This window comes from Girardinichthys multiradiatus, chromosome 3, assembly GCF_021462225.1.
Source record: "Girardinichthys multiradiatus isolate DD_20200921_A chromosome 3, DD_fGirMul_XY1, whole genome shotgun sequence".
NCBI classification, from domain to species: domain Eukaryota; kingdom Metazoa; phylum Chordata; class Actinopteri; order Cyprinodontiformes; family Goodeidae; genus Girardinichthys; species Girardinichthys multiradiatus.
The window spans coordinates 40,583,304-40,594,250 of NC_061796.1; the positions used below are offsets into that span (position 1 = coordinate 40,583,304).

Consider the following 10,947-nt stretch of genomic DNA (forward strand, 5'->3'; position numbering starts at 1 on the left):
GGATCAGGGCTTCCCTCTGGTTCCTACACTGGAGCCCTGCCTGACCGCAGTGTTTGGGGTCAGGTCGGCCGCACGTCAGAAGACGGCTCGTACTTCAGCGATTCCTCCGATGGTGTCCGAACTCAAGGGTGTCCGACCTCTTAAGGTAAGCTGCTAATAGACTGGAGGAAATTGAACGCTGTGAAGAGGTCGGACACCGAACGTCTGCCTGCCGAGTTCGCGATGGCTAAACAACGGCTTTTGGTTGGGAAAAGCCATGCAGATTCGAGTTATGCAGCCTGTAGGCAGAAATTGCACATGAAGACACAGCCCCTCCTCATTCGCATAATGAGACAGAAATCTAGACAGAAAAGGATAACTCCACTAGTGACTGCCTTAAAGGGCTGCGCCTGCGCCTATACTCAGAATATAGGGTTATTATACGTAACCAGCGCTCTGAATGCAGGTTTTTCAGGCTAATAATACTCTCCATCCACATGCTTCAACATGTGGCAGTCTGTATTAACATGAGTGTTTCGTTTTTAATGAAAATATTAATGTCACAGTATATGATTCGCATTAAACAACTGTTGTAGACCGAGACCAATAAGAGGCTCCGCTGCTCTGTTCTGTCCAATCAGGAGAGGAGAGGGGCGTTCCTGGCTTCATTCTGCTCTGTTGCGTGAGCCGCAACAAACACTGAGCATTTATTTACGGCCGATGGGAAACACGTCGGGATAAAACTCATCAAAGGTAAGACCTTACCTAATATATGCAGAAGTATTTGTCTGTGTAGTTTCTATTTATTCATATTTAATGGTCTGGATGAGACGCTAATCTTGCGCGATATGCGTCGTCGAGCAAACCGTTTAATGTAAATGTTAGCGAGCGATTAACGCCTCTGACGAAGTGAGTCTGTTTCTTCTAAATGTGGCGAAATAAACCCAATGCATTACCAATCGCGTTTAATGGTGAGAATAAAGCAGTTTTAGCTGTTTTTCTGACCGATGTGATGTGTTCTTTGTTTGCTCCAGCAGCAGCGGCATGGCGGAGGCCTTTTTCGTTTGTTTTAATATCCAAACAGCACAGAAGAGACACAGCAGTCTGTTTCTAGCATTTATTAATAGATATGTTGGGTTGCTCGTAGTTTAAACCCTGCTGAGCTCAGCTAATGAGGATAATGAAGGCTGTTGTTGCCGAATGATCAACACACAAAAAGACTAAACCTATTTAACTATTGGCTGTAACCTGGTTTACAGCCTTATCTGCCAAATAGAAATGGTCTAAAGTCCAGGGCCGTGTCCACAACGTTTGCAAAGGGTGGGCAGTTAAGGGCAATTATATAATATAATCTTGAGGTGGCACACCAAAGCCATAACGGACTCGTAGGAGTTTTAATGGTGACGGGGTGATACTGGAAATTTACTTGCAATAAAAAGAAGATCCTTAGTTTTTATAGTTTTTATTTTCCTGTAATAATCTGCAAGTTTTCAAGTACATGTATACCAAAAATTACTTCAGCTTATTTGAAGTAATAAAACGTCAATTTTTACCCCAGATAATATTTTGTTCTTTCTTTTAAGTGTTGACCCATATTTGTGATGTTATCATTTGACGGTGGGGCCAGGAGTGGAATGACACATTTTAAATTGTCACTATAAAGGGGACAAAAAGGAAAGTATGCAAATAAGCGTTTCAGGTCAGTGGGTGAGCTATAAATGTAAAGATGCAACTGCTAGAGCCACAAATAACCCTTAAAGTAAAAAGTAAACAGCTTACACAATATTATATATGCAATATTTATAAAACACAATAAAAGTTCAATTCAGTTTAGCTTATTTATGTAGCACCATCTCACAAGAACTTTATCTGTCTAAAGAACATTGTTCCTGAAGTGTTGCAGTTCATTTAGCTGGAAGTTTGCAAACCAAGATGCTGCCATATTGTTTTTAGGGAGAAGAGACTTTCTTCTTAGACCCGTTTGGACAAGCCAAAGTTGTTTGGTCTTTTTCTAACCGTCCTGTCATGAACTTCAGCATTTAACATGCTAACTGAGCCAGGTCTTAAATGGAGCTTGGATTTATTGGAGCATTGTTCGGTATTCTCTTAGGGTGAATTTGCTGGGACTTGCTGTTGAAAAGTCATTGAAATGCATTTCATTAGCGACACCTTGGCTGACTTTCTTCCTGTCTTAAATCTGGTAAAGCCAGTTTTGTTGTTCCTGGCTAATGTTGACAACGTGGAACCTATGGAGCTAAATTGGGGCCATAAAGTTTGTTCAACAGAAAAAAAATGTGAACCTGAAAAATAAGTTTGTTCAAAAGTAAAAAATTTGAACCTGAAAAATTATTTTGAACCTGCCCCCAAAAAATGTGAAAAGTGGAAAAAAAGTTTTGCAACTGAAAAAAAAAAAAAACAGAAGTGAAACTGGGGGGAAAAAAAAGTTCAAAACTACTTTTCAGATTCAAGATTTTTTTTTCGAACTTGCAGATTAATTTTTTTTTTTTAGCTTCAAACTTCTGGCCCTGTTTTGGGGTGGGGAACGGGTCTCAGATCACGGGGGTGCGAAATCATGACTGACAGCTCAACACGGCGGCTGAACAACATGTTCCCAGCTGTTTCATTCAGTTTTCACATTTTTTGGGGGGAGGTTCAAAATAATTTTTAAGGTTCAAATGTTTTTCTTTTGAACAAACTTTTATTTTTTAGGTTTACATTTTTTTTTGTTTGAACAGACTTTATGGCCCCAATTTAGCTCCATAGAAACCGCAGTGTTTTGTACACTCGTGGTTAGATTTAAAGTATTTTTAAACCTGGTTCACGACCAGGTCATTGTTGCGCCCTGATGAATAAAGTCTTGAAATGAAAGAGCACACTTTTCTGGGAAAATATGTCAAGCAGAAATGAATATAGTGTAGTTGCTTAAAGTTTGCAAATTATTGATCAGTGGGGAAACAATGACCACCAAGAAATTCCCCAGTCAGTAAAAACAAACTGATTGGGACCTAGCTGATTAAAATAACAAAGACATGTACCTTGTACTGTGTTCAATGCATGCAATGCAAACCAAAGAATACTGATGAAGCCAGATGGGATGCGTGTTGAGAACATACACTCCCACCAACAGAAGCTTACTATTAATAAAGGGCAGTTATTTATGGATTAATTATCCCTGTTAACAGATTAGCTACTGTGGAGGGAGTGCAAAACAATAAAAATACTCACACAATAAAGAAATATATGGTGTTATAATGAGATTTGTGTTTAGTGGTACAAAGTATCATTTCATTTGAACCAGCTGCAACTTCTTCTCCTGGGAAATATTTCCTGGACTCTGTCCAGGGTCCAATTTCACATTCAAATGGTTCCCTGGCATGTTGTTAGTCAGCAATCATGCTCTTCTGTGTCAGTTCCTCTTGCTCCATGTTATCGTTTCTGTTTCTCCAGCAGCAGCAGCAGCCATGGGCAAGGCCCAGTCACACTTGGCCAAGAACAAAGACGAGAGTCATGATGCGTTGACGACTGCTGGCGAGTTCAGAGACAGTCACACGGACGAGGATGGGAAGCACGGAGATGTGTCTCAGTTCCCATATGTGGAGTTTACCGGACGGGACAGCGTCACGTGCCCGACATGCCAGGGTACTGGTAGAATCCCTCGAGGTAAACACTGAGTTTTATAGAAGTCTAGATTTATTACATATTTAAAGTCTGCCTAAGGAGCTGAGTCATTAAAGCCCCAACAGTTACGACAGTTTTATATCAGAAACGCTGACTCTCAGGCTTTATTCAGAGGTTTGTCATTTTAAATGTATGCAAATGCATTTCAGTGGCAAATTAAATTTGAAGCAGCATCATTTTTATATTGTGTAGCTATATTCAGCACGAAGGCCTTGACCAGCAACTCCTAAATTGGATAGTGCACACTTGTGTAATCTTGTGCAGCAAAGTGCTGGTGTCTGCAAGTTAGAGTCTCAGATACTACGTGTATGGATGCATGCTAAGGTTTACATGTTATGTTTACTTTTTCTCTTTTCCTTTTTTCTGAATGAGAAACCGTACTGATTCGGATCTGAACTCACTATTTATCTTTGTACTAGGGTTCATCTTTAAATAATCTGCTAGAGGGAATTTAATTGCATTTGCCAGGCCCAAACATTTTTATATTCTATACTTATGTGGAAATGGTAGTCAAGAGTGGTTATGAGGATGACTCAAGCACTTAAAATTGGCTTTAATCAATCTCAAGTGTGTATTTTAACTTTTAAAAAGAGCTTTTCCTCAAGATAAAGTATTTAAGTCTAGGGGTTCAGTTGTCATCATTTTCAGTGTCTTGAGTAAAAAGTCGGTGCCATGGAGGGTTCGGTGTGAACTTCATTGTTTACCAGTGTGTCTCCTGTGTGCAGGAGGATCTTTTCTGAAATGTTGTCAGAGAACAATTTAAACCTTTCAGCTGGAGTTACGTTCACTGTTGCTCCCACATGCATGGTTACTGCATTATATCACATTGTAACTGTCAACAAATCATTATTCTTGTCAGCCCAGGTTAAAATACAAAGGATGAAAACATTTCATCCATTAGGTGCTTTTTGCTTAAAGATTTAATTATGAACAATGATGATTAAATCAACAGAGAAACTCAGATGCAAATAAACAACAACAAACTTTGTTAAAGGTTGAGAATTTGTCTGAAAGGATCTGAAGGGTTACATGTAACTTTGTGCAGACAACAAACATGCCCCTTACACATTTCTTAGGATATAAAGATAAAGTTATCTTTTTTCCTACTCAATCTGTTGCAGGACACCCAGTCACTTTTTTTGTTTGTTCAACAGGTCAGGAGAACCAGCTGGTGGCTCTGATCCCGTACAGCGACCAAAGGCTCAGGCCGAGCAGGACGTACGTCTGCACTTTGTCCTCATTTTATGGATTAGCTGTTTTAGCTAACAGTCTGAACACAAACAAGCTCAGCAGCTGCAGTAGGAAAGGCTTTAAAGCTATCAGCTGGTTTCAGGTTCCCACTTATTTTCCCTCCTCTTCTGCAGAAAGCTGTATGTCACCATATCTGTGGCCCTCTGCCTGTTGCTTTCTGGCCTCGCTGTCTTCTTCCTGTTCCCTCGGTCCATTGATGTCACCTATGTTGGGGTGAAGTCATCCTATGTTTCCTATGATCAGCAGCAGCGGATTGTCTATCTCACTATTACGGTAAGAATGACCTTGTCGATCTTACAGTACAATCGTGAGGCTGCTGCAGATAATATTCTTGCATTGACACATTAGTTTCAGGCTTGTTGAGCTCATCAAAGCTTTTAAACATTGATGTTTTTTCATTCAAACTCTCTACAAATCTAACAGCAGAACTCATGCTGACAGAAAAAAGCAACTACATGATGAACACTAGGTGGTGTAACGGTGCATGTATTCATACCGCACTCAGCAATGTACAAGCAGTAAGACAAAGAATACGATCATTGCAAGTGACCACCATCCTTCAGAAAAGCGCTTATAAAGATGTTTTGTTAAGTGCCTCAGCAGAAAATGAGTAAATTAGGCTATCTAAAGCACTCCACACCAAACTAATGCAAGCATGTTTGGTAATAATTACACACATGATAAAGCAACTAATAAAGTTTCTTATAAAGCATTAAATACACCAACAGGCACCACAATAGAACTAAGTTCTTAATAAGTACCACCTGGTGTTAAATGCACCCCAGGTCAATGAGTGTCCATTTCTTAGCTTTTACATTATATTTTCTTGTTGCGAGAAGTTTTTTAGAGATTGCACTGGCTGTTTTGCTTGAAGATAATTTTGTCCTTATTTCCTAAAATGGAAGATATTTCAATTTTGGAATTTAACAAATAACTTGTATGATATTGTTTAGTCCAAACTGAATGAAAACCTTTGAATCCTTTTTTTAATTTTAAAGCTTATACTTCAGTATTATTATTCAACTTAGCATTTGTTTATTGTTTTATTGCCATACTCGTACCAAACCATGTCCTTAAACATCACGTACCCAACTAATTTATGTGTACTGTTAACATTTAATAAAAACTGTTGTCAGTGTATGGTCGGTAATGGATTTAGAATTTAAAAGAAAAAATGTACGTAATGTTTACCTCATAAGATTACAATGTCAAAATACTGTTTGCTGTGTGAAAAGTTCCACCAACAAACGTTATGGCAAAATTAGCTTTTAAAGCGGTGTTTTATATAACTCTAGTGCAAAGCTTTTGTTAAACCCTACTTTTTTAATTTTATTTCACTAGAATCTCTTCCATCTTCCCAACAGAACACTCTGAACATCACTAACAACAACTACTATGCCATATCTGTGACCAACATAACGGCACAAGTGCAGTTCTCCAAGACGGTGATAGGCAAGACTAAGTTCAACAACACCACGGTGATTATGCCTCTGGATGAACGGCAGGTAGGTTCCACATGAAGAGCTACACTTAGTGCTACGTCGAAACCGGACCTAACGTTTCTTCTGCCTGGATTGGATACAAATAGTGATGGGATTTATTGTTCTATGAAGGGAACCAAATCTTCAGGAGCCGTTCACTTTAAAGAGCCGTTAAAATGTTCAATTTTTTAAAATGTATATATTTTTAAGAACAGGCCCTCTAATATAATATTAAATACATACATTTTGGGAAACCTGGCATATGTTGGTGAAATTTACAAAAAAGTTCAACCATCTGTATTAAGTGAGATTAATATTTGTGTTTAAAAGGTTCAAAATATCCAAGGTACAAAATGAATATGTTCTTTATTTATATATTTTCATAAAATTGAGTATAATATATCAGAATATCAAACACCAATGTAGTTCTTTACTACAAGTGTTGTGCGCAATAATAGTATTTTAGTACTAATTGTAATATAGAAATAGTAAAGTGCAAAAAGTAACAAAGTAGATGCAATAAAAGTTCATTTGAGAAACAGAAATCACCAACTGCACCATTAAATATAATGATTAAGGCAACACACTAATGGTACACAACACTTAACTGGGAAGATTAACCAAATAAAAAATGCAGTATCTTGCTTAAAGGTTTTTTCTGTTTCACCTTGTTATCATCTGGAAAGTTTGCGTTGAGATAGAAGAGTTTCTTCCTCCTCCTCCCCTCCTCTCTTGCAGTGAGGTCACACAGCGCCACACGTGTCTGCCGCCATGACACATATGGCGAAAACTAACAGTGAGCAATGAGCATGCTCTCTGTATGCTCATACCACCCCTCCTTTTCTGTTTCTGTATTTAGTCACCTAAGTAATAAATATATGATTTAAAGTGAAATTGAAAAAAGCAGGGAGTGCAGTGCATGCAGAGCATTATAAGCAAGCAAAGTAGTAACTCATTGCAAGTTATAATAAACACTTGATTGCAGTTGTTGTCGCCAAGGGTGGCCCAACCAGTTATTAGGTTTAGGGGGCAATCACCTTTACACACAGGGCCAGGTGGGTTTGGATTTTTTCCTCCCATAATAACAAAAACATTGACTTATATTTAAATGTGTTTGATGATCTGAAACTGTTAAGTGTGACAAACATGGGGAAAAAAAAATCAGAATTCAGGAAGGGGGCAAACACTTTTTTACATCACTACAACTTGTGTTTTACAGCTTGATTACACAGTTCCCACCACCATCGCAGATGAGATGAGCTACATGTTGTAAGTAACCGTACCTTTTTAAATATTTAAAAATTTTTTATACATATGTTTCATACTAAGTTGTTTTTTTTCCCTCCTCAGTGATTACTGCACCTTGCCAACTATTAAAGTCCACAACATAGTGCTCATGATGCAGTAAGTATGGTTTAATTTGAATTTCTTCTGATAGTTATCATTACTTTGAGGCATCTCTTGGAGCCTCATTAGTCAGTGAACAAGCCCCTGTTTTTCTCCTCCACTCTGACATTGTTTCACCCACACATGTTGAAGAGCTGCCTGGAGCAAACACTGCTCTCTGCCGTGGAACCAGAGCCCAGAGACTTTTCTGTTCCTTGCTAATTTATCAACGCTGACATGCAAACTGACTGTAACTTTATCAAAGCAAACGTTTCTCCAGAGTTTAATTAGCTCAGCTAATTTATTCTGCTCACAGTCCTGTAGCTGGTTTCTACCATGATATCATATTGAAATGCTGTGAAAATGAAGGAATGAAGCAGAGAAGACCAGAACGTCTTCTGCTGCGTTTGTTTGTTTCGCATTTAAACCATGAAACTCATTCGGACAACTTGTTTAAAAATGTTGTTTAATGGATTTAACAAGATGAAAAATAATGGATTCATCCATCCCTCTGAAAACACACTTTTACTGCATTAGACTTTCCAATCTGCATGTCTTTTATTAGGCAAATTGTTTGCATAGTGCATAAAGAGATTAACATAAAATGAATAAATATAAGTAATTTCTAACTCTGAATAGGTTTTTGGAGTGCTATGGAACTGCTGTTTTTCTTAATGGAATAAGGCTGCTGCGACTAGTCATTTCATTTTTAGGATTTTGTTTTTTTTACAATTTCTAATCTTTTCAACTAAACTTTAAAAACTTTCTTTGCATGTGCAAAGAATGAGCAGCATCAGAGATTCAAGTTCGGTTTCAGTCTCTCTTCGGCTCAGTCCAAACCAGTGATAGTGGAGATACCGAGCTGGGTTATAAAAGCTGAAAGGGTTTGAAGTTAGAAGCTAGATGAAGTTTGGGCTAGATGACCAGGAACCTGTGGTCCGACCACTCTCCACAGCAGCAGAACTGACTAACTTTTTTAATTTTTAAACTACTGAATGCACTTGATGATTTCAGACACATTGTTTGATCATTTTTATACTAAATAAACTTTTAGACAACCTGCGCCCACGTTTGATTTAACGCTGTGCCTTGTGCATCCAATCATCAGGTTTTTTGTCTCCTTGTTTTTAGTGCTTTTACCTGTGTAGGTAATAAGTCAAATGTAAACAAGGCAAACTTAGAATTATATACAGCTAATCGATGCAATTAATATGAAATGTTTCAATCTCTATTAATATATTTTTAAATACTTGAGGTTTAATAGAAAACTTTTTTTTACCTTTTGAATTGTTCTCATGAGTCTAATCTTATTTAATATTTACAACATGCTGACTATTCTGACTGTTTATTTACTATTCATTTAATAATAGGGGCATCATTTTGTTGATGGTTGTCATGTTGGAGATGGGACTTTATACCTACTAGCTTTTTTCTTTGAGTTCTTTGAGGAAAATGAGTTGCATACATTTGTTGAAAAACTAGTTGAAAGATAAATCCTAAAAATTGTCCTTAGTGGCTGCATAGAATAGAATTGGATTCAGGTACTTTTCTGATTTCGACATCCAATGGTATCGTCCATCCATCCATTGTAAAATATTTGTCTTTGATTCACAATTAATTTTCTGTATTTATACTTTAAAACTGTCTGAAAAATGGTGTTGTTTTTTTATTACAAAAAGTAGGAAGCCTAGCTATTGAACCGTCATTAGAAATAAGCTGGTTTTGAAAACAGTTTTGAACTCCAAAAACATTTCATTTGCCAAAGTGATTTTAATTTCACCTGTGTACCACAAGAGGGAGCTCACACACCACTGGTTGAGAACTACTGACATAAGACAATTAAGCAAGCCTAAACTTGAAGACCGGTTCATCAGTCTCCACTAGTAGATGACCGTTTTTCACTTCACCATCTGTTTTTGTTTCAGGGTGACGGTAACGACGTCATACTTCGGTCACGCGGAGCAGGTCTCTCAGGAAATGTACCAGTACGTGGACTGTGGGGGGAACACAACCTCCATGCACGGGCATGTGCAGGTCTACCAATAAAAGGGACAACCCTGAAAGTCTCCATCAACATCCTCTACATATGAACACAAAGCTCAGCGAAAATGGATTAATGTTTCTCTTAAAATGCTCCAAAAGGTTTTACCTCCTTTTTATTCCTTCACAATCACTTCCTTCACGGTATTTGGCAGAAAACGCTTTGAGGTTTCCCCAACCAGACTACAGACAGACTAACCAGTTGAAGGAAGGCGTTCCTGACATCGCTCCTCCATGCTAAACATCCTGGAAAGCAATAGATTTGATGCACTTTAGTTTTACCTTTATCTAGGAGAAAGTAATGAGTGTTTCAGAAGAGTTATACCCTAACCCTCTAATTATAAACCACTTTCTCTGTCAGTAAGGTCAGACAGAAAACAACTGAGCACTTCTCGACTGCATTCCTTCACATAGGTAACCTTTTTTTTGTTGTATTATTTCTCATTTATGGACTTTTGGTGTGAATTAGTGCAATAGTAACAACAGCTATCTCGTGTCATTATGTGCTTTTCTCCGTTATCAGACACCATTAAGAGAAATGTAAAGACTTTTAAGCTAAACTTATTTTATGTAATGATTAAAAAGAAGAATAAGTGTGTAAAAGGGAAGATATTAAGATCCAAACCAACAGCGGAGCATTACAGAAATCTAAAAATACAGTTATGTGTAAATGTTTGTGCTCTCTTTCATTTATTATTATTATTTTTTTTAAAGATCCAATCCGAATTAACCTTGTGCCCATTTAATGGGATCTTTGTGGGGAGTGGTGTCATTTGCAGCAATGTTTGCTTATTTTTTTTAATCCACTCTGCACTGTGTAACTTTAATACTCCATTACGAGTTCCTCCTGTTTGTTCTTATCCTTTTTTTTCCCCCCACTTTATTACTTTCATATATTGTGTTCTGAAATTATTTGCTTTTTCAACTAAAAAAAGTTTTTTTCCATCTAACTTGGCTTGTGATCATCCAGGTTTATTGTTTAAACCTTAATGGGACTTTTCTGACAATTTTTACACCCTAAACCTAACTCTTCTTCTTCATGATAACAACATAGATGTGCATAGTTTTTAACATCAGAATTTTGGTTTTTGTGGCTTTCATGCATGAAGTTGAAAATAAAATTATAACTCAA

The 10,947-nt window shown here is 37.5% G+C and overlaps 1 protein-coding gene across 2 annotated transcripts; it reads left to right on the top strand.

Annotated features, from left to right (window-relative positions):
• The first annotated feature begins 620 nt into the window (after positions 1-620).
• On the top strand, positions 621-10,947 carry tmem106ba (transmembrane protein 106Ba). 2 transcript variants are annotated; one of them, XM_047361888.1, is made up of 8 exons: positions 621-732; positions 3,427-3,639; positions 4,812-4,875; positions 5,022-5,181; positions 6,273-6,413; positions 7,609-7,658; positions 7,740-7,793; positions 9,701-10,947. In XM_047361888.1, exons 2-8 carry the CDS (start codon positions 3,441-3,443, stop codon positions 9,819-9,821), a joined length of 789 nt encoding a protein of 262 aa, XP_047217844.1. In that variant the 5' UTR covers positions 621-732; positions 3,427-3,440; the 3' UTR covers positions 9,822-10,947. The 2 variants fall into 2 exon arrangements, with proteins under 2 accessions (XP_047217844.1, XP_047217845.1); XM_047361889.1 differs by having other exon boundaries at positions 3,430-3,639.

Excerpts from the sequence above, each read along its gene's own strand:
- tmem106ba (XM_047361888.1), top strand. The coding sequence starts at position 3,441 with ATGGGCAAGGCCCAGTCACACTTGGCCAAGAACAAAGACGAGAGTCAT. Across the intron at positions 3,640-4,811 it reads TACTGGTAGAATCCCTCGAG|GTCAGGAGAACCAGCTGGTG; the intron begins GTAAACACTGAG and ends TTTGTTCAACAG. Across the intron at positions 4,876-5,021 it reads AGGCTCAGGCCGAGCAGGAC|AAAGCTGTATGTCACCATAT; the intron begins GTACGTCTGCAC and ends CCTCTTCTGCAG.